We start from the raw sequence: 23108 nt of genomic DNA, 5'->3' as shown, positions 1-23108 counted from the left end.
GATATTCTGTTTAATGATGCATTTTTCTCATATTTTCTTTTAGTTCTGTAGACATTTTTTCTTTAGTTTTTAAAAATAGCTGATTTAAATCTTTGTCTAGTAAGTCTGACATCTGGGTTTCTTCAAAGACATTTCTTATTGACTGCTTCTTTTACTATGCATGTCATGCTTTACTGCTTCCTTTCATGGTTCATAAGTTTTGTTTTGTTTTGTTTTAAACTAGACAGTTTAAATAATATAATGTGGAAGCTCTTGAAATCAGATTCCTCTCCACCCCTTGATTTGTTGTTGTTGCTGTTTGTTTTTGTTGCTTTTTGTTTAGTGACTTTCCTGGACTAATCCTGTAAAGTCAGTATTCTTTGTGGTGTGTGGCTACTGAAGTCTCTTCCTTGTTAGCTTAGTAGTCAGCTAATTATTGGACAGAGATTTCCTTAAATGCCTGGAACCAATAAATTTCCCAGCTTTGTTGAGGAGCTTTGTACATATATTGAGGCATGCCTTTAATGCTCAGGCAGGCAGTTTATAATTCTACCTTACTCTTCACTTTCTCTTTGCACCATGTCTCAAAGTCAGCCAGAGGCAAGAGCTTAGGGCCTTCATAGTTCTTTCCTGTGATGCACATTGCCCTGGTCATGCACATAGACCTAGGCATGTGCACAGCCCTGTGCATGCACCTGGCCTTCTAAATTCCCAGAATTATATCAGAGCTTTTCAAAGACCCTCATAGACATCTTAAGAATTCCTCAGCTTTTTAAATATTTTGTTCAGTTCCTTGTTTGCCCCAACTGTTATCATCATCACCTCAGGCACCTGCAATATTAAATGATTGCCACTGATTGTTTTCTGCAAACCACTTCCCTTCCTTTTTCCCTCCGAGGGAAAAGGCTATTCACACTGAATGAGGTCTGGATAAGGTCAAATAAGAATGAGCTTTGCAAATGGGAGTTTCGGCAGGGGGGGGGGGCAGGGTGCCAAACAGGTCAAATAATAACAGTTCTCTTAGAATGGTGTTTTGGGAGAACTCCAAACCTGTCTTTCCCTCTCCAGTGGCTAATAGACCATTCTTGGTTTTCACTGTGATTACAAGAATATAGTCTACTGCAATGCTGGGATGATGGGAATGAGTATTGTTCAAGTTAAAATGTCATATAGCTGGTCTTACTAAAATTTAGCTTTTTTTTTTTTTGAATAAATACTCTTTGGATTGTTGCACACCTTTGGTTAATTTCCAGAGTTCTGAAAAAGTTGATTTTGACTTTTGCCAGTGCTTTTATGGTAGAGCAGCTTTTGCTATCATTGCGTTTTGGGGGGACTAACTTTTCAGAAGGCCTTACTCTGCCACCCACTGACATCACGCCAATTTAACAGATTTTAAAGGAAAGTCTAAGCCCCCCCAAAATTCCCCTGTAGTATTGTCCTTAAAGTATAAACAGGGAAGACAAACATACAGGCATACAAGCACTGGGGAATGCAGCACCAATAAACCTATACTGGTAAAAATTGCTTGATGAAGAAATCTTACTAACCAAAAATTAAGTTTAAAATATAAAATTTAAGCATTAAGTGAAAAGAGGACAAGGGGAATCTTTTAGGGAGCATGGAAATAATTATACACTTAAGAGCAGTGCACTCACTGTATGTAAAATATGCCTCAGTTAAAAACAAAAGCAAAAATACAGAGCTTAGGAATGGAAAAACTGAGAAACTGTATGGTAAATCCTGAATTCATTTAAATCTACGACTATGAGTAAACAACTATGGGAATTATGAGTCCAGGACAGAATGTAAATGTTGACTACACAAAAATATCTTCCAAATATCAGGAGTTGGGTGTACAGGCTGGGAAGGGAAATGGGGAAAGTATAGTATATGTATGTATATTAGTTATCTATTGCTGCATAAGAGATTACATTGACTTTAGCACCTTGAAACAACCTAAATTTTTATTCTTTCACTTAGTTTTTATAGGTCAAGCAGCTTAGACAGGTCATTCTGATTCAGGGTGTCTCAGGATGCTACAGTCATCAGCAGACTTAACTAAGGCTTAACTAAGGCTAGGGGACTCACTTCCAAGATGCCTCATTTGCATAGCTGTTAGTAGAATGCTTCAGTTCTTTGCCACATGGATTTTTCCATAGGTCTAATTGAGTGGTCTCACAACATGGCAGCTAGCTTTCCTCAGAACCAACTATTAAGAGAGAGCAAAGCAGAAACTTTTCATGACCTATCCTTAGAAGTCACCATATTCTGCCGTATTCTGTTGTTTGCACAGACCAATCCTAAAGCAGTGTTGGAGGGGATTACACAAAGGTAGGAAGACCAAGAGGATCATTAGGAATCATCCTGGAGACTAACTATCACAGTCTGCTAATTTCCTTAGCTTTTTTAGCCAGGAGCCATTAGATACTGCCCACAAATTAGAAAACAGTGCTTCCAACCTCCCAGTGTTTTCGTATGATCCTTTTTTCTTGCTTTATTGCACTCTTAGGAACCTCATTTCCCCTATAGAAGCATTTACTAAATTTGAGTAGATCCTTCTCTCTAGTTTATTTAGATTTATCTTCTTGTGTTAAAATCAAATCAAACTAAATTTGGTGTTTTTACATTTAAAAATTCAGCATGTAGTATTATCTCATTTTAGTAATTATTTCTGCCTATTCTATGTCCACGTATGCTTGGAGTGATCTTGTAATAAGTGCAGTTATTTATAAGTGGTAAGAATTTGGATGCTTTTTTTTTTTTTTTTTTTTTTTTTTTATGGTACGCGGAGCATACCCATCCCCGTTGCGGAGCATAGGCTCCGGACGCACAGGCTCAGCGGCCATGGCTCACGGGCCTAGCCGCTCCGCGGCATGTGGGATCTTCCCAGACCGGGGCACAAACCTGCATCCCCTGGCGGACTCTCAACCACTGCGCCACCAGGGAAGCCCTGGATGCATTTTTTTTATTAGCTTTCCTCTTAATTGTTCTACTTTCCTCTGAATTGTGTAGAATTCTTTTTATAATGAGCATGTGTTAATGTTTACAAAAAGAAAGTCAGACTCTAAAAATAAATTTTATAAGCAGCAATGGTGAGGATGTAGGGAAAAATTCTCATCACTGTTGGTTAGAATATAAAATTGGGTACAGTCTTCTTTAGGGGACAATTTGGTAGTATCCATCACAAACTTAAATGCCACTCGTATGCTACGAATCAAAGTCCATTCCTGTGAATTGGCCCTAAGATATTTCTTTGTATACACAAAGATAAGCATAGAGTGTTCATTGCATCACTTATAATAGTAAAATGTTAGCAACAGTTGAAATGTCTAATAACAGGTAAATGTGTAAGTGGATTATGGTATATTTCTGATATAAAATACCATGTAGCCATTAGAATGATGAAGGTTCACAATGTGATACGTGAGAAAATTCCAAGACATTATGTGAGAAACATTGCTACTTATTATGTATAGGATAACTCCAAATGTGTGTTTAAAACAAAAAAACCCCAGGGCTTCCCTGGTGGCGCAGTGGTTGAGAGTCCGCCTGACGATGCAGGGGACACGGGTTCATGCCCCGGTCCGGGAAGATCCCACATGCCATGGAGCGGCTGGGCCCGTGAGCCATGGCCGCTGAGCCTGCGTGTCCGGAGCCTGTGCTCCGCCAACGGAAGAGGCCACAACAGTGAGAGGCCCGCATACCGCAAAAAAAAAAAAAAAAAAAAAAACCCTAAATATATATATGTACATGTTTGTGTATTAAATGCATCGTAAAGAGTTTGGAAGAATTCACACCAAATAAACAGGGATACCTCTAGGGAATGAGAGAAGGGTTAGAGATGGAGGAAGGGCTTTTTTCTCTGCATTTGTGAGTTATTTTTATGGAGAATGGTTGCATGTGTTATAACTTAAATTTTTTGAGACATATCTCTCACACTGTGGAAGGTGAATTGCAGAGATGACTGCAGCTCTCAAGTAGGAAATTGAAGAAGCACATTTCACATTTTCATCTGTGAAGTGATCTTCTAATTAAAAAGGATCTGATCATGAGGATTTTGTACTTTGTGGATCTTAGATGACTTGTTCTTTTCATCAGAGTTATTTCAGTTATCTAGGCAAAAGAGGCTGAGATTCCAAACTGCTGGAATGAGGATTGGAGAGACAAAGAGAAATTTTGGAAGAGAAAGGGATTGGATTTAGTAAGCATATGAGAGTTGGGGGAAGGAGTAGAATGGAACATAAAATTGAGATGGGGGACACAGGAGGAAGAACAGATTTAAAGGAAGAGGATAATGAATCAAGTTTACTACGTTGAAGACCTGTGGGAAATTCTCATGAAACTGTCTAGCAGATGGTTTGAAAGACCAGTCTGGTGTTCTGGAAGTCATTGGTATTTAGATATTTTAAACCCTGATTGTTGATGGTTGAGATGATCGAAGGAAGAGTGTGTAGAATGAAAGAAGATGCTTAAACATGGAATCTTGGGGCACTAACATGTAAGGAGATAACAAAGCAATCCCTGAAGTTGACTGAAAAGTTGCGTTGGAGAGTTGTATCCAGCATTCCAAGGATGAAGATGATGTGAGTGGGTCAGTAGTGTCACGTGCCAAAGGAAGTTGGAGGAAGAAGAAACATTTAAATTTGTAGTACTAGGGACTTTGACAAGAATGGGTTGTGGTGGAGAGCCCTCTGGTGGAAGGGAGCATAGCATTTGAGGAACTGGAAGGATGGAGCTGAAGCTCAGAAAAGAATGTGAATGAGACTGGCAAAAAGGGTTTTTCATCCTTTGAACACAATGTGATCACTTTCTTATTGGAAAGAAATTAATCAGGGGTTAGTTTTAGTCTCTCAGTGTATGAAGGTTATATGTAAATTTTTCTTTTCTTCTGCCCTGTGAAAGGTAGAAAAGAGCTTTTGAGGAGCTAAAACTTGTGGAGAATGACATTGTGTTCAGCAGTGGGAAGTAAAGGGAGTTAGGAAAATTTTCTCTGAAGGAGAGGTACCAGAGCTGACAGTAAAGAGAAGCTGCAGGGCCTTTTGACACCTAGCTCAATTGAAGTTCCAAAGACATGGACCGGCCCCAGAAGGAAAAGTTAAAGGAACTCTACCGATCAGCAAGTTGCTAACGAAGAAATATCATTGTAAAATGTATTATTGTACATATTTAATTTTTTTTTTTTTTTGCGGTACGCAGGCCTCTCACTGTTGTGGCCTCTCCCGTTGCGGAGCACAGGCTCCAGACGCGCAGACTCAGTGGCCATGGCTCACTGGCCCAGCCACTCCGTGGCATGTGGGATCTTCCCAGACCAGGGCACGAACCCGTGTCCCCTGCATCGGCAGGCAGACTCTCAACCACTGCGCCAACAGGGAAGCCCCATATTTAATTTTTATAGTGCCTTTTCTGGAAAAACTGCTTGCTTTATTACTTTGTTTTCTTATGAAAACTGAGATTAAGTTTACAGGGAAGAAGTTCCTTGTTTGTTTCCTCCTCTCACAAAAGACTAGACAGGAGGATATTCTTTATTACCTTCTCGCCCTTTGTTTTATTAAATTAATAATTACACATAGAGAAAATTGTAGAACAACATATATTAACAGTTAACACTGATTACCCCAGAGTGGACTTGGCCAGGGAAGGCTGAAATTAACTTCTTTTCACACTTCTGTTTTGTTTAACTTAATTACAGTGTTTATAAAGCAGCCAATAAAGTGTGTAGTGTTTATAGGGAAAGGCTAAAATAAAATAAGTTAATATTTGTAGACAGATTAAGAAAACGATATAGAGGTGTACAATGGAGGGAGAGTCTGCCACTCTAAATTCGTATTGTGTATCTTTGGCTATATATGAGCTTTTGTTACTGTACAAAACAACGTAGATTATGTAAAAATATATGTATTCATTAAACTATATACTTTTCCATTTATATCATGGGGATCTTTCCATATTGATACATATCCATTTGTTTTTTTTTAACACCTCATAGAATTTTTAAAACTTTCTTGGGAAAACTTCATTGAAATACAACATAGAGAAAAGTGTCCAGTTTAATGGCTTTTACAAAGTGAAGACACACATGTAACCACCATCCAGATCAAGATCAAGAACAGTGCTGGTCACTTCATGGGCCTTACTCATCCTACCTCCAGTAATTAACCTCCTCCCTCCTAATGACAGATAACCACTATTCTGATTGTCATCCATATACATATATATAATTGTGTCTGTTTTTAAACTTTATGTAAATTGAATCATACAGTATTGTGCATGGCTTTTTTTACCTGTATGTGTGACTATTTTTGGCCAACATTATTTTTGTGAGATTTATCCATGTGACTTCATGTAGCAGTAGTTTTCCCTTTTTCTATTTGTTGTAGTAGTCTGTAGTAGAATACATAAATACCACAATTTATGCATTTTCCTGTTGATGGGTATTTGAGTTGTTTCAAACTGGGGACTATGATTAGACAATGCTCATATAAGCCTTCCAGTACGAGTTTTTTGAACATATTCTTTTGAGTATGTACACATTTCTGTGGGCTGTATACCAAGAAAAGAAATTGCTAGATCATATGGTATGCATATGTTCAGCTTTAGTAGATATTGCCCAGTTGTTTCCCAAAGGGGCCCTGACACTTTACCCTTCCGTCAGCAATGAGAGTTTCATATATGCCCTGCCAACACTTGGAGTTGATGGCTTTTTGTTTGGTTTTCTATTGTTTGGTTTTGATGGCTATTTTAGAACATTAGTCTGCACAGTATCTTATTGTATGAATATACCATAATTTACTCTCCTTTTGCTGGGCTTTTGCCCTCTTGCCCCACTATAGCACAGCCAGAACCTGGACACCTCTAATGTCTAGTAGACTCTGTGGTTTGTTCTATGTGTGATCTGACTGTTTGAGGAAGATTTAATACTGTAGGTAACAGAACCGATATATTTGGGGTTTTTTATTAGCAGATTTTCCTCAAATTCCCTCTCTTTTTGAGTAGTATGATACCAATGTAAGAATCCATGTAAAATGGTTTCATTTTGTTGACATGAAAATCAGTTTTGATTTCATGGTGGTACATGGTTGATTTCTTCACTCTTGTTAAAAACTCATGTGAGGGCTTCCCTGGTGGCACAGTGGTTAATAATCCACTTGCCAATGCAGGGGACACGGGTTCGAGCCCTGGTCCAGGAAGATCCTACATGCCACAGAGCAACTAAGCCCGTGCACCACAACTACTTAGCCTGCGCTCTGGAGTCCGGAGCCACAACTACTGAGGCCTGCGCGCCTAGAGCCCGGGCTCTGCAACAAGAGAAGCCACCGCAATGAGAAACCCGTGCACCACAACGCCGCCAAAAAAACCCAAAAAGTCATGTGAAAAATAGTATAATGTTTGAAACTAGACTTTTGGTGAAAGTATTGCTAAACATGGCCAATTTAATTATACTGAATAATTTGCATTCTCTTAGAACAAGCATACAGAGATAGCTGCCAGCACCTGTATCACATAGATCTTCAATCCATTGAAAAACTGCTGTGTGAATGATTTGAGAATATAATCTCTTCGGTTTTGGAAAGACTCTGAATTTCACCCTTTGAAAGTGAAAGGTGTTTCCAATCAGAGAACCATGCTTCTCAGCCCAACTTTTAACAAAACTGCCCTCCCCCATTTCTGCAAATTTTCTTTTAACGTAGGTTTTTAAAAGTACAGAAGCTAGGGGCTTGCTTTTAATGAGTTAAATGTGATAACCAGACCTCCTGGTTCTTCTTATGTTAGGGGGCGTGATTACTTCATGATAACCACTCTTTCTGTTGTGAGTTACAGCTTTAAACAGGTGCTGGCACAGGTGGTATTCATTACTATCCAGTTACCATAAGTAATTCCTTGGGAGAGTTTATATACTGTTAACCCTCTATGGTAGCTGAATGGTCTTTTGGAAAGTGCCTTATGGGTGTATAAGACAGTTTTATATTTCCTATTATTCTTTGCTTTTGCCAGTTGTATGTTGAATTATTCATTTTGGAATAGCTATAATGACCAGAAGAAGCATGTTATTCTCATACTCTAGTAAGTTTTAGACATGCTTTTTTACCTTCCACATGGAGATCTTTCAATTTCTTATTTATTGCTTTCAAGAACTTGTTAGTAATAGCTGAAAACTACTGCTTTGTATTGTATTCAGTGTTTCGTTAAGTCTGTTAGAAGAACATCTTTACCTCTTGAGATTTCTTAAGAGGTCCTATTGTAGCATAACTCTAAAAGTCTTCCAACTGTTAGCTATCTATACTAATGAGCCTGAAAATTAATTAACAAATGAGTTAGCCTGAATGAATTAACAAATAATCCAGAAATCTTACTGAAGAGAGTATTTTTCAATGACCTCTCCTTTCCCAGCCCCTCAATCTTTTTATCAGTATCAATAATGAGCAGCAAAATGTGCTGGCTTGATTTTTTTTCTTCCAAATATCTGGTAAAAGTTCTAATGTTCTAAACCAGGATCGGGGTGGAGGTGGTGATGGTGGTTGAAGGAGCACAAACTTAATCAACTTCTGACAACTGTTATTTAGATAGCTCTTCATTTATCTCACATTCATGAACCTGGTTTAGAGATTAATTTAGAGACCATTTTTAAGTCTTGGTAAATAAAATGCTTTGACCTCTTATAGATCATTTCTGAATATATCCTTGCAGTCAGCTTTTACAAGGAAGCCCAATATTAAAAGCCTTGCTCAAGTTGCAGCTTCCTTATAGAATTAACAGAGAATAAAGTACCCAATAACCTAGAACCAACAGATCCCTCATTAACTTCCCTGTAATTGCAGTATCCACAGCAGCTGTTTCTCTTTCTCCACAGGTATCAGTCAGAGCCGGATCTCTCACTGGCTGTTGCAGCAGGGATCAGACCTGAGTGAACAGAAGAAAAGAGCGTTTTACCGATGGTATCAGCTTGAAAAGACAAACCCTGGTAAATATTTTTTCCTTTTTTTATTGCATCTGAAATGGGACAGATATAAATTAATTACTTTATTGACTCCATAATTGGATTCCATTCCACTCCATAGTGTTCCTTGGTTTGTCTTCCCCAAGGTAGTTTCATACTTTACTGTTGTTCCTTTATGCCAAAGAACACTCTCAACTGTAAAACCTAAGCCCTGATTGTACCAATTTTTAGCTTAGTGTCTAATATTATCTAGTCATTTTCACTACTTCCTCCAAGGTGCCTCTTTGTTTTCCAGATTATATGACATTTCTAACCGTAATTTGAAAGAAAGGTCATGATAGTCAGTAGCCAGTTTTTTTTTCCCTCACCTATAGGTATTGGTACATATAAGATTCCATACCTGGTTTTATATGTGTTTTTGTAAATCTTGTTTTAGTTAGTAATATAAATTTAATACTTTTATTTTGTTCATGCTATACCATATCCAATGATTTCTGCTAATGATTTTCTCTTTCTAATTCTAATTTTGGGTAATGAATGTGTCTTTGGACTTTAGGTTGAAGCTGCCCTGTTGACTTTGGGGGCAGCATTAGGTTGGAAAATAGACTGAAATCTTTAAAAAGATCACAAAAACCTTTGTGTCAGAAGTTGCCAGGAAGAGGCAAGATCTATTGCAGGATGCTTTTAATGGTGGTATATAAGTAAAATCTGAAGTTCGTGATGGACTCCCTCAATCTACACATTACACAGACTGGTGGCAGTGAGATCTGTCTCAAGTTTAACCTTGTGATTGAACTATCTTCTGTAGTACTACAGCATTAAAGCCTTTGCTTACAGACTAAATTATCAATTCGAATATCGAGTATTGAAGGCTCTTAGCTAATAATAGCATTGGCTCTGAGGTAGAAATAATGTTATAGAGACATATTTGTGTGTGTGTATCTGTGGTTAGATTTTTTTTTCCCAAAGATCACTTTGAAAGGCTCAGGCAGACAAAACAGAACAGACTGTATCAATCTCTTCGCAATGAATTTTTTAATCTACCCAGCCCCCCATTTTTTATATTTCAGATATACAGAAAAATTAAAAGACCAGCACAGCTAACACCTGTTTATCCTCTTCGTAGATACAATAATTGTTAACATTTTGCTATATTTGTTTTTCCCTATAAAATAAATAAATGAATAAATTTTAAAATGTATGTATGTGTGTATACAAACACATACTCTTTCTCTCTTTAGCATTTGTCTCCTGAAAAAAGGGTAATCGCCTACATAACCACAGCCCCTACAATCACATCTAAGAAAATTAATTTTAATTCCATAATAACACCTAATATTCAGTCCATATTCACATTTCTTTAGTTGTTGCAAGAATGTCTTTGTAACTTTTTTTAGAATTTTTTAATTGAAGTATAGTTGATTTACAATATTATGTTAGTTTCAGCTGTACAGCAAAGTGATTCAATTATATATATTTTTTCAGATTATTTTCCATTATAGGTTATTACAAGATATTGAATATAGTTCCCTGTACTATACAGTAAATCCTTGTTGCTTATATATTTTATGTATAGTACTTTGTATCTGTTAATCCTGTACTCCTGATTTATCAGCTTTTGTTTTCATTAAATAGTATGTGATTTAGGTTGAGAGATTGGAATTTGTTGTCTCTTTAGAGTCTTAAAACTAGTCACTTAAAATTTTTCTTTCATGACATAAACTTTTTAAACCATGTCTCACGTTCTGGGCTTTTCTATATCCTCGTAGTGTCGACTAACTTGTTCTTCTATAGCCTGTGTATTTCACATACACTGGAAGTTAGGATTAGAGGCTTGATTAGATTCAGGTTAAATAGTTTTTGACAAGAGTACTTCATAGATTGTTTAGGGAGGACATTTACTAATGGCTGCAGTTAACTTCGAAACACATCAAGATAAAATGAATAGGGAGATGGATATGTGATAAACTAGGTATAGTAAAATATTAGATGGTATGGGTACAGATTTTCACTATAAAATTCTTTCATTGTTGCTGTATGTTTGAAATTTTTCACAATAAAACATTGGGGCAAAATGCTTTGTAGGTAATGTATACCTCACGTTACCACATGTCAAGAGGCATGTAGTGTCAGGTGGTAGCACTACTCATTTGCTAAGTTTGATTGTTTGTTAAAGTGGTGGCCACCAGATCCTATTTTTGCAGCTTTTAAATAATCTGTAGGGCATTACTTTGCCGCTGGATGAATAGCCTTTTCTGCAACAAGCTTTGCCAGTGGTCTTAGCGTCCATTGATGATGCTCACCTGAATCAGTTATTCTGATGGGGGATTGCAAAATGGTGATGATGTAATCTACCATTCCTTCAATATTTACTAGCTGGCAGTTTTTCTACAAAGAGGAACTTCCATTTTTAGATATTTTTCTAATGATATCTAGATATACAGGCAAACCTATCAAAATAATGACTCTGTTGTTGCTGCCATTAGTTAAATGTTCTAAAACAGCACAGTTTAGTAGAAATATAATGCAAATGACATATGTAATTTAAATTATCTAGTAGCCACATTTTAAAAAGAAGAAATAGCTAAAATTAATTTTGATAATGTATCAATATTTATGCTTGTATTATCACTTCAACATTTAATCAACACTTCAAAAAATTACTGAGAGCTTTCCTTCTCTCTCTTCCTTCAGTCCTTCCTTTCTTCCTTTTTTTCTCTCTTTCTCTCTCTCTTTTTTTCCTTTTCTTTCTTTTTCTTTGAAATACAATGTGTATTTTACACTTAAAGCACATGCCATCTGCAATCAGCCAAATTTCAAGTGCTCAATAACCACGTGTGGCTAGCGGCTACCATATAGGACAGCGCAGTCTAAAGACTCATGTTGAGGCAACACTTCCATCTGAGCTCTAAGCAGTCTTCCCAAAGAGCTGACTTCTCCCGTGACTCACAGCAGAGCAAATCAGATGGAAAGGAACAAAAACTTGGCACTTGGTCTGTTTAATAGAGCAGCTTAGGCTATGATATTGATAACAAGAGTTGGGCTAGGTAAATCAGGAACTGTGCCCAAGGGCTTCATAAACCTGGTCACATGCCAGCAATTGGCTACCAGGGGGAGTATCAGAGGGATTGTTAAGATGTTCCAAAATATATACAGCAGAGCAATGAAGAATTTGAAAGACAAACACAAGTCTAACTGTGCCAGGTAATCAGCCTCCATAAGAGAAGGGATTTTTGTCTCTTGGATTTGGCACTTAGATCAGTGCCTGACATGTAATCTAATCATAGCTGGTAAAGCTAAATTACCACACTGGATTTCAGGGCTGGACTTCAATCTCAGACAGGGACTGGGATACCAGGAAAATGAATTCATTACAAGCAGGAAGGCGGACTATCATGTCGGCATTGTTGTAGCTGATCTGACAGCACTGCCGACTGTGGAATACTACTATTGGAATCCAGTTTTAACAGGAAAATGGGAAAGGGCTAACAGCATTCATCCAGCTGTTAATTAGCAGGTGTTTTTTTCTTTAAGGATATAGTGCCTCCTCCTTTTAACAGTAAGTACCCCTAATTATATGCATTTGCTTTTCTATGAAGTTGCATTACCAACTGTCCCCCTGTAAAAGGACTTCCTAATTTTTATTTAAGAATCAAATCCATTCTAGTTCTGAGTTCTTTCTAGCTTCCTAGTCCAGTTCTTTGTAGTCTAGTATCTAGTTTTCTGTAGGATGTAATTCAGAGTTAGCTGAAAAGAAGGGGATAAGTTTGTAATTGTCCAATTGGTCCTTTTTGTTGCATCAACAGTAATTGGATATTACCAGTTGAAATTTAAATTTTTAAGTTTTTCTTTGCACTTTCACCTTTATTAAAAGAGCTAATATGGTATAGAATTTTTTCTAGATAAATGCAGTTTTATTGAGTTTAAAATAACCCTTGGTTTTAGCTAAAGAATTTATTCTTATTTCATGGACACTTTGGAACTATTATATGATGATAGTTCCAAATTAATATTGTGTGATAAGATGCACTAACATTACATTAGCATCTAAGAATACCTTATCCAGTGTCTAGTCAGTATTCACTTTTATATAATACATCAGAATTTTCTTTGCAAGTCATTGCAGAGGTGATTGGAATCCAACTAAATGTCCCTCAGTCGAGAAGTGGTTAAATAAATTATGGTATATCTGTATAATGGAATACTGTGGAGGCTATATAGCTTTTTTTTTTTTTTTTTTTGCGGTACATGGGCTGCTCACCGTTGCGGCCCCTCCCGCCGCGGAGCACAGGCTCCGGACGCTCAGGCCCAGCGGCCGCGGCCCATGGGCCCAGCCGCTCTGCGGTATGTGGGATCCTCCCAGACCGGGTCACGAACCCGTGCCCCCCGCATTGGCAGGCAGACTCCCAACCACTGAGCCACCAGGGAAGCCCTATATAGCAATTTTTTTAAAGGTGGCTTTATATGAATTGAATTTATATGTAGGAATATCAAATTCATCAGTGAATAAAGTAAGGTAGAAAACAATGGATATAGTATATTGCCATTTATGTAGGGAATACACACACACACACACACACACACACACACACACACACATGATTATATAAACTTGGAACATCTCTGGAAGGGTATATTAGGAACTGATAAGAATAGCTCTGTGGCGGAGAACTGAGAGAAGGGGAGGATGGGAGTGGCAGGGACACTGTTAACTATGTAACCTTTTGGTGTCTTTCTAAATTTTATTCCATGCACTTGTGTTGTATATTCCAAAAATACATATAAAGTGTAATGAATATAAGAGAGGGAGAGAGGCAAAAAAAGAAATTAATCTACCTTGTTAATAGCTTTTAAGATATAAAACAACTGAAGAACCTAGGTTTACATAGTTCAGACCTGCTTTTGAGAGGCAGTTAGGTAGAGAAATTAAGGTGTCAGTGATTTTTATCGATAGTTCTTTTATTTCATGTTTTTTCTCTGTCCAGGACAGATAGCTCATTGGAAGAAATGTAAATGGTACCATCACTTTGCATATATTCTGAGAAAAAATGCAAAATTAAGGACACTCACACGGTGAAAAAGTACTTTTTTTTCCCTCTAAATTTAAGCATTTAGAAAAAAAACAAAAAGTATTTGTACATTCTGTGCCTTTATCCCTGGGCTCAGAGCATTTCTCTCTGTATACGTTGATTGATGTTCTTCTCTTTTTCAACCTCTTCACTCTGGATCCATTTGAATAGGTTTTTTTAGTCTCTCTTTTAGTGGACTCAGCAAGAAAAATAATAGAGTGCATATTTAGGTTATTTTTACTGATAATCCTATAGATACAGTGTAGTTCTCTGCTAAACAGACCAATCACCAGAATTTCCCAGCATAATCTAAAGCCTGCCAAGGCTTATGAATAAAATAGGCTGATGGAAACTGATCAAATACATTTTATCTTGCTTCTTATGAAAACATTTACAAGAAAATGCCTATTTTTAAAAAGCAGTGAGTACTAAATTCAGTATGGTTGATATCAAGAGCCCCTTTATTTAATCAAATTAAGCTCAACAGTCCTCTCTCTTGTCTAATTTAAATATTACTATAGCAGACAGGGTTTGATGAGTTCTTCTTGGCTCATGGCGGTGATTCTGCATATTTCTAAATTAAACAATTAAATAAAGTTTGCACATGAAGTAAATTTGGAGAGCAGAGTATGCCTCCTCCCTTCACTGTTGCAGGGAGTAGAGCCTCAGGGAAATCATGTTTATGATGTGGGGGAAGATGAAAAATTACTTTTGGAGAAGCTAGTGTCTGTGAATGGAGCAGTAATAACATGCTTGTAGTCATTCTTTTATTAGCTGATTGGCAAAGGCTCACCCAAAAGTAACCCTGATAAGCAAGAAAATGATTATAGATGCAAAGAGAACAGTTACCAAATGTTAAAATCTATCAGCAAATTAGGAAGAGTTTTGTTTTCTCTGGGTTTAGATCTGCTAGATAAATCTGCAATATTTTGTCTTAATGGGGACCCAGATATAATGTGGAGAAAAAAACGTTTCTGTAGAGAACACAGGTAACACGCTTCCTATAGGGAAGAAAATAGTGGGTTCTTTAGCCAATCTAGAATGCCTGTATTTTACTTCAGAGGGATTTAAATTCTTACATACATTGTTCCTGCATAATTGTGAACCCATTCTTGGGTTATTCATTGCTCTCCATCTGTTTCAACCAAAGCAAGAGGAACAGGTTTCTAGAACAAATCTGTTGTAGTGTTTCCAGAGTTTTTCTTGTGCTTTTTTTTTTTTTTTTTTTTTTTTTTTGCCACGCGGCTTGCGGGATCTTAGTTCCCCAAACAGGGATCGAACCCATGCCCTCGGCAGTGAAAACGCAGAGTCCTAACCACTGGACCACCGGGTAATTAATTCCCTCTTCTGCTATTTTTTTTTTTTTTTTTTTTTTGCGGTACGCGGGCCTCTCACTGTTGTGGCCTCTCCCGTTGCGGAGCACAGGCTCCGGACGCGCAGGCTCAGCGGCCATGGCTCACGGGCCCAGCCGCTCCGCGGCATGTGGGATCTTCCCAGACCGTGGCACAAACCCGTGTCCCCTGCATCGGCAGGCGGACTCTCAACCACTGCGCCACCAGGGAAGCCCTCTTCTGCTATTTTTAAATACTACTACATTGAAAAAGAAAAAGGAACAAGACAAAAACCTCAAAAGAAATATGATAATATTATGTTTCAAATTAAGTATGTTTACAAGTTTGAAATTATTCGGAGTTTCCACCTTCTATGCATAAATTGCCTTGATTTCTTTTAAAGTAACCAGGCCATTACTTACTTCTCTCTCTTCTTTTTTTTCCTCCTTCCCTCTCTCCCCCTTTCTTTGACTTCCTGACCAATTTTATTTTATCTAAGTTTCCTTTTTATAGAAAACCTGGACAATACAGGATATTGTAAAGAAGCATAGTTATATTACCAATAAACCCTAATACCAGGGAAGAACCATTATTATCAGTTGGCTCATTTCCTTCAACCTCATGACTCAGTTAAGATTCTTTGTATTCTTTGTTTTATTTGTGCCCATTTATCACTCTAAGAAAGCATGCCATAGTTACAGATATGGCCTACTAGTAGCAACTTACTGACGTATTTCTCACCCTCCACCCAATGAAGCCCTGAAACCCTCTATCCTTTTACCAGAGCCAGACCTTGGATGAGAGGACCTGGCTGCCTTAACCAGGTCATTTCTGCCTCTGTCTTTATTAGCCATGGTAGCAAGTTTGGCTCCGTTTTGGACCTTTTATCATGGCTGTAGAATAAAGCTTATATAATCTAGCTTAGGTAGATTCCAGAGCCCTCATTATACTGTCAATCCTGCTTGCATCCCGAAAAGTACCAAAACAAGGAGTTTGAAACCCTCTAGACCCATAGTTACTTCTTACGCCTAAATTTGTTAACTTTGAATTGAGCCCAGACCTAATTGCCAAGTTATTTTGGCAGAATGGAACCCTCTTTCTTGAACTACCTAAAGAAAGGTTTCAGTTTAGAGTTTCATAGTGTGTAGGACAGGAATTTTTTAAATCAGGGGTTAGCAAACTCTTCCTGTAAAGGGCCAGATAGTAAATATTTTAAGCTTTGCAAGCTGTGTGGTCTCTGTCACAGCTACGCAACTCTGCACTATAGTACCAAAAAGAGACAATATGTAAATGAACGAGTGTGGCTGTGTGGCAGTGTGGCAGAAGACCAGAATGTGCCACACCTTTTAAGCCAGTAGGTCTCTAATGTGTCGGTGACACACTTGCCTATTTGAGGAAGAGGTCAGATATTTACTTTACATCACACATGACGGGAAATCATATATCTATGAAGAGTTCAAACAAAAGTAAAAACTATAAAAGTATTCTGAGTTATATAAAATGCATTGACCATAAAAGAACAGATTAACAGATTTGACTGTACAAAAATTAAGATCTCGAAACATCATAAATAAAAAGATGAATGAAAAGCTGGAGAAAAATAGTTGCAATCTATATGACTAGCAATTGGTATGGTATCTACACACCAATAAGAGGAATAACTCAAAAGAAAAAAGGACAAAAGATATAAATTCACAAGAGAAGTAATTGTCAGAAACAGGAAAAGATGCTCATTCTTACTAATAGTGAAATCTTTATATATTAAAGAGAATTTTTTGTCTGCCAAATTTATAAATGTGAATAATTAATAACACTTATAATACTCAGTGTGTCAGGGAATTGGGGAGGTGGTTGTGATGTCTTATACAACTGGAGGTGGTTGTGATGTCTTATATTAGTTCTATATTATTGTGTAACAAATTACCCTACAGGTTACGAGCTGAAAACAGCAAACATTTATTATCTCACAATTTCTGTGGGTCAGGAATTCAGGAGCAGCTTAGCTAAGGAGGTTCTGGCTCAGAGTTCTCATGACACTGTAGTCGAGCTGTCAGCCAGGTCTGCAGTCACCAGGGCAGGACAGTCTGCTTCTAAGGTCACTCCCATGAGTCTTGGAAAGCCCCAGGTCGTTATTGCCTATTGGCCAGAGATAGCAGGTCCTCCATATGGGCCTGGCCATTGTCTTGCTGAGTGTTCTTGCTACATGGCAGCTAGTTTTCCCCTGAGCAAGTGATCTAAGAGCCAGAGCAGCAACACAGACACCACAGTGTATTCTACAGTCTAATCCCTGAAAGTGGCATATCATTACTTCTACCATATGTTATTGGTCACATAAACTAATCCTGGTACAACGAGGTGAATACCAGGAGTTGGCAATCCTTAGGAGCCACCTTGGAAGCTGGCTACCACACAACTATATTAGGGCTGTATGTCTAGGGCCTTATTTCTGTCAGCTGCGTTCTACACTTCTCCACATGGTGTCTGCTGCAGCTAGAATGTCCAAACTGGCTTTTTTCCTCAAATGTCTGGCACCTGGGTGGGTTTCACAGGAGCACCTGGAGGCAGACTGGGCATCTTTCACTCCACGTGGCTAGCTTTGGCTTCCTTACAACATCGTGGTCTCAGGGTAGTCATACTTCTTATATGGCAGCTGGCTTCCCCCAGAACCAGCATTCCAGGAGATCTAGTCAGAAGTTGCAAAGCTTCTTATGACCTAGCCTCAAACTATGTCCATGTTGTCAAAAGGCGTCACAGGACCAGCTCAGATTCAGGGGCATGATTACCAGGAGGTGTGACTTATTGTGAAGGGCCATCCTTGGAACCTATCCCAGGGAATTATGCTTAGGAGAGATGATGCTGGCTTACTCTAAAGTGGTAGCAGTGAAGGTAATATAAATTCGTCTGATTCTGGATATAGTTTGAAGATAAAATTGACAGGATTTGCCTGTGCATTAGATATATAGTAGGTGGGGGAAAATAGCAGAGGCAAAGGTGAGTCTGAGATTTTTGAGCTGAGCAATTTAAAGAATAGGGATGCCATTTACTTGAATGGGAGAGAATGCAGGACAACAGGTTTGGAAAGGAAAATCGGGATTGGTTGAAATATTGGACATCTGTATGAGACAGTGCATATAAAGATGTAGCCATTAAGGGGACATCAAGAAACAAATCTGTGTGTAGTAAAGTAGAAATGCTACCCTTGGTATTAATTGCAAGGTACAATAAATAGAGTATAATTCCTGTTATGAAGAAAGAAATATATGCATACATGCATTATCACCAGTTCAGGCTGAGAAAAGTCTAGTCTGATTTAGTAAAATATCTCAATTGTACATTTTTTTCCATTGGTTTTATTACATTCAATAGGTAAAAAAATAGTATAGCATTAACAGGTAGTAGACTTATGGAGATCTGAATTAGTTAGTAGACTAAAAACATATCAAATATCATCTCTTCTTTTGATGCTATATTTGACTTTTTTTTAAAGCGTTTGCAACAATTAGTGTTATTTTAAATTCATCTCCTACCTGCATACATTGATTAAAGGGCTCCATTTTCTCAACAACAAGAAGTCTTTTGAATGGTAATGAAAGGTTCTGAACGTGTAGGATATATTGTTCAGAAAGATTAAAACTGTCAAGTAGGAATTTCAAGAGAAATTTTTCAGAGGAAGATACTCTGATTAAGGGTTGTCACTGGGCCAAAGACCGTATGTCCTTATTCCCCTGAAGAGATAGATTTTGAGCTTTGTTTCAAAAATTGACATAAACAAAGATAAAAGACAAATGACTAACTGAAAAAAATGACATTTAAAATAATTAATAATGGGGGAGTTCCCTGGCGGTGCAGTGGTTAGGACACTGCACTTTCACTGCTGAGAGCATAGATTCAATCCCTGTTCGGGGAACTAGGATCCTGCAAGCCACGCAGCGTGGCAAAATAAAATAAAATAAGCAAAGTAAAGTAAAATAGATGGACTTTTTAAGGAAGAGTTTTTGTCTCCTTGGATTTTTATTTTGGTCAAATAATGTTTTTAAAATGTAAATACCAAATGTATTGGGCCTGCAATTTCCAGTGAAGGGGCAAAAGTTTATTGTTGATTTCATGATATATTTGTCATATTGGTTTTAGTAAATTGCAAGATATTTGCCCAAAAAAGTCTCATTTATTTCAGGAGCTACACTAAGTATGAGACCCGCGCCCATTCCAATAGAGGACCCGGAATGGAGACAAACGCCTCCCCCAGTCTCAGCTACATCTGGCACCTTCCGACTGCGACGAGGGAGTCGATTTACCTGGAGAAAGGAGTGCCTGGCTGTCATGGAAAGGTACATGTCTCCTTTTCCTAGGAGCAATCTCCCAAACTTAGGACAGAGAAACTTAGGATAGGTTTGGACACTTTTCATTTCAAACAAGTAATTTGAGATCTAGGTTTTATCTCTAAAAGTATTTTGGAGTACTATAAGTGCTGTATTATTGAAATAAAACGATCTTACCATTGAGAATTCATAAAACCAGAGTTAGTATCTATCAATATAATTTTTGTCCTCAGTAATTTAAGAAACTTTAGAATAATTTTTTTGAGTTTAGATCTTTGTATTATGTTTTAGAAAGACTCTTTGAAGTCTTATTTTCATAAAAAATATTAAATAATTGTGTAGGAGGCCACTGAGACTTAACTTTCTTTGATAAGGAGTATAGCCTAGATGAGCTTAGTCCCAGAGGTTAGAAGTACATGTTTTTGACTTTGATTTCATATCCTCTGACTCTAGCACCGGTACCTGATCCATAGTGGTGCTTTTTTTTATTTTAAGTTTTTTTTTTTTTTTTTACAGTTTAAAAAAAAATTAATTGAGTTATTTTTTTGTCTGCATTGGGTCTTGGTTGCCGCACGCAGGCTTTCTGTGGCTGCGACGAGCAGGGCCTATTCTTCATTGTGGTGCGCGGGCTTCTCATTGCAGTGGGTCTCTTATTGGGGAGCATGGGCTCTAGGCGCGAGGGCTTCAGTAGTTGCAGCACGCAAGCTCAGTAGTTGTGGCTCGACGGTTCTAGAGCACAGGCTCAGGAGTTGTGGCGCACGGGCTTAGTTGCTCCGCAGCATGTGAGATCTTCCTGGACCAGGGATCAAACCTGTATCCCCTGCATTGGCAGGCGGATTTTTAACCACTATGCCACCAGGGAAGTCCCGGTACTCAGTACTTTTTAAACTTGAATTTGACCTTAGCTTCAGTTTTTCCTATTGGAAATCATATAAGTTAATTAAATGTGGTTATGAAATGTTCAATATATTTAGGGTGGATCCTATAGTATAATTATCCTTTTAGTCTCCTACCTGTAAGTAATGTTTACAGAATCTTGGTTTGATGGAGTTTATATGCAATAAGGTAGTAATTTTCTATTAGAAAAGTATTTACTTCCTAAGATTAAAATGTAGAGAAAAAGAATATATTAGGCAGAGGTGAAAACAATTGAACTTTTTCATATTGTGATTTCTCAATAATTTAAATAATAGAAAAGAGTGGAATTGAATGTTTAAAACTAGATTTAAATTCTAAGCATGTACATATTTACACTGAGCCAGCTTCACATTTTTTTTCCTATTATCTAATCTGACCAATCGAATGGTATACTGAAAAGAGCATTTGGCTCAGAGTCAGAAGACCTGAAGCCTGATTTTGGCTTTGCCATTAACCAGCTGTGTAACTTTGTTCAGGTCTGAAATTCTGAGCTTTAGCTTCCTTATCTCTAAAATATAACTTGTTCTGCACATATAAACTTCGATTAACCAGGTAGTTTTTCCCTGAGGAAGAATTCCAACTAATAAATGGAAAAAAGATGATTAGAGTATCATTATTATCAGACAATAATCATTGATAGCTGCTAACATCCCATAAAGATATACAAGGAGGTATTATGTACTTAGAGGATGTTAAGACACCACCTACAGAGTATTCTTTCTAACAAAATTGAAGCTGAATCAAATCGAATTTCTAGATCCAACTCCAGGTTTTTAGGAAATATGGAACAAAATTCTGTTAACACCACAGGGGTTTAAGTCAACCAGATTCATGGTGTGAGAGACCCTAAGAATAATAACTCAGTTTCTTCAGGTGTTTATTTCTTTTAAAGTCTTCAGACAGTTGAAGAAATTTGAACACTGGATAAATAGTGATTCTTGTTTCAGTTACGATAATGGTCACTTATATGTAAACGGTGCTACATTTATAAAAATTAGAGTTCTTGTCTTTTAGAAACATGTATTAAAATGTATAATAATATGATGAAGTGATATCTGGGATTTACCTCAGAATAACACAAGGCATAAAGGCAGGGGCAAGGGTGTGTATAAAACGAGTGGTATCAGTAAATTACTGATTTCTATAGTTAGGTGATGTTTACCTGGGGGTTCATAGTATGGTTCTCTCCACTTTGTATGTATATTATGTGCGTGTTAAAGGATGCTGTAAATTTTGGATCAAATCACATGGAACTAGGAGAAATGTAAAGCCTTCATATATCACAAAAACTCAACTACATGATGTTATCTAATAGTAACATTACTTAATAAATATTTGATTGTCACTGTAGTGACAGCAGTACAATAGTGAACGTTGCAAACTCCCTCCTGAAGAGTCAGGTTGGAGAAACAGAAGTTAATGAAACAGTCATACAAATCAAGGTAAAATTGCAATTGTAATACATGTAGGAAAGGAAAGGTACATTGTGCTTCAAGATCTTACATTGATTAAGAGAGGATGTGGTGATTTAATTAGGTCAAAAGGAAGGGGGAAAATATTGCAGATAGAAAGGAGAGCTATAATCATCTAGAACTGTGCTATCTGATCATGGCCACCTGTGGCTATTTAGATTTAAATTATATAAATTTTTAAAAATTTAAAATTCAGTTCCTCAGTCACACTAGCCACATTTCAAGCACCCAGTAGTCATATATGGTTACTGACTATAGTTTTAGACAACCCAGATATGTAACATTTCTGTCATCACAGAAAATTTTGTCAGACAGCTCTAATACAGAACAACTGTATCTCATCCCCAATAGAAAATAGTGGTTATATTTGACCCATAATGATTTGTTTCTATTTTTCTCTTTACTCAAAATTTTAAGGAAATACAAATATAAATTAAAAAGCAAACATTAAGTACATTGAAATATTTCAGAAAATGTCCTATGTGACCATGACAGAAACAGATAAATATTTCACTAATTCACGTAACAAAAGTATTGTGCTTCTGCATCCTTTTCCACATCTGGCCCTGCTTTTCAGAGTACAAGATTTAATAATTCATTGTTTATAATGATGGGTCTTTTCTCTCTAATTAGCATTCATTCATTCATTCACTTGTTCATTAAACATGTATTTTTACACATGGCATTTGGTCTCTTGAGTCGCTTAATTTTAACAGTTTCTTATACATACATAAACACACATACACACACAGACACACGTTTTCCATGCTGTTTATTTGTTATAGAGACCATGATATTTTGTCCTGTTGATTTTCCCACATTTTAGATTTGGCCAGTTACATCCTCTTACTGTCTCATTACATGACCCCATATTTTCTGTAGACTGATAGTTAGATCTAGAGCCCTGATTAGATTCTGGTTCAATTTTTTGGCACATAACTGGTACTTTGTTCTTCCTATTACATTGTATAAGGAGACGCATAATGTCTGGTTGTCTCCCATTTTTAGTAACTATAAGGTTAATCAGTAGATTCAGCGCTATCATCCTGATCCACTTATTAGAAAGGTCCCCATGTACAGCATAG

General features: G+C 37.3%; 1 protein-coding gene across 9 annotated transcripts in view; it reads left to right on the top strand.

Annotated features, from left to right (window-relative positions):
* HMBOX1 (homeobox containing 1) overlaps window positions 1-23108 on the top strand; it is a 184993-nt gene that overhangs the window by 125221 nt on the left and 36664 nt on the right. For all 9 annotated transcript variants that reach the window (XM_079925777.1, XM_079925774.1, XM_079925776.1 and 6 more), the window contains exons 5-6: window positions 8828-8938; window positions 19489-19642. In XM_079925777.1, the coding sequence (XP_079781903.1) occupies window positions 8828-8938; window positions 19489-19642 (265 nt within the window). The remainder of the gene's footprint in view (window positions 1-8827; window positions 8939-19488; window positions 19643-23108) is intronic.

This window comes from Stenella coeruleoalba (assembly GCF_951394435.1).
Source record: "Stenella coeruleoalba genome assembly, chromosome: 7".
Lineage (NCBI taxonomy): Eukaryota > Metazoa > Chordata > Mammalia > Artiodactyla > Delphinidae > Stenella > Stenella coeruleoalba.
The sequence above is the reverse complement of the archived record's forward strand: the minus strand, read 5'-3'. Positions and strand labels throughout refer to the sequence as shown.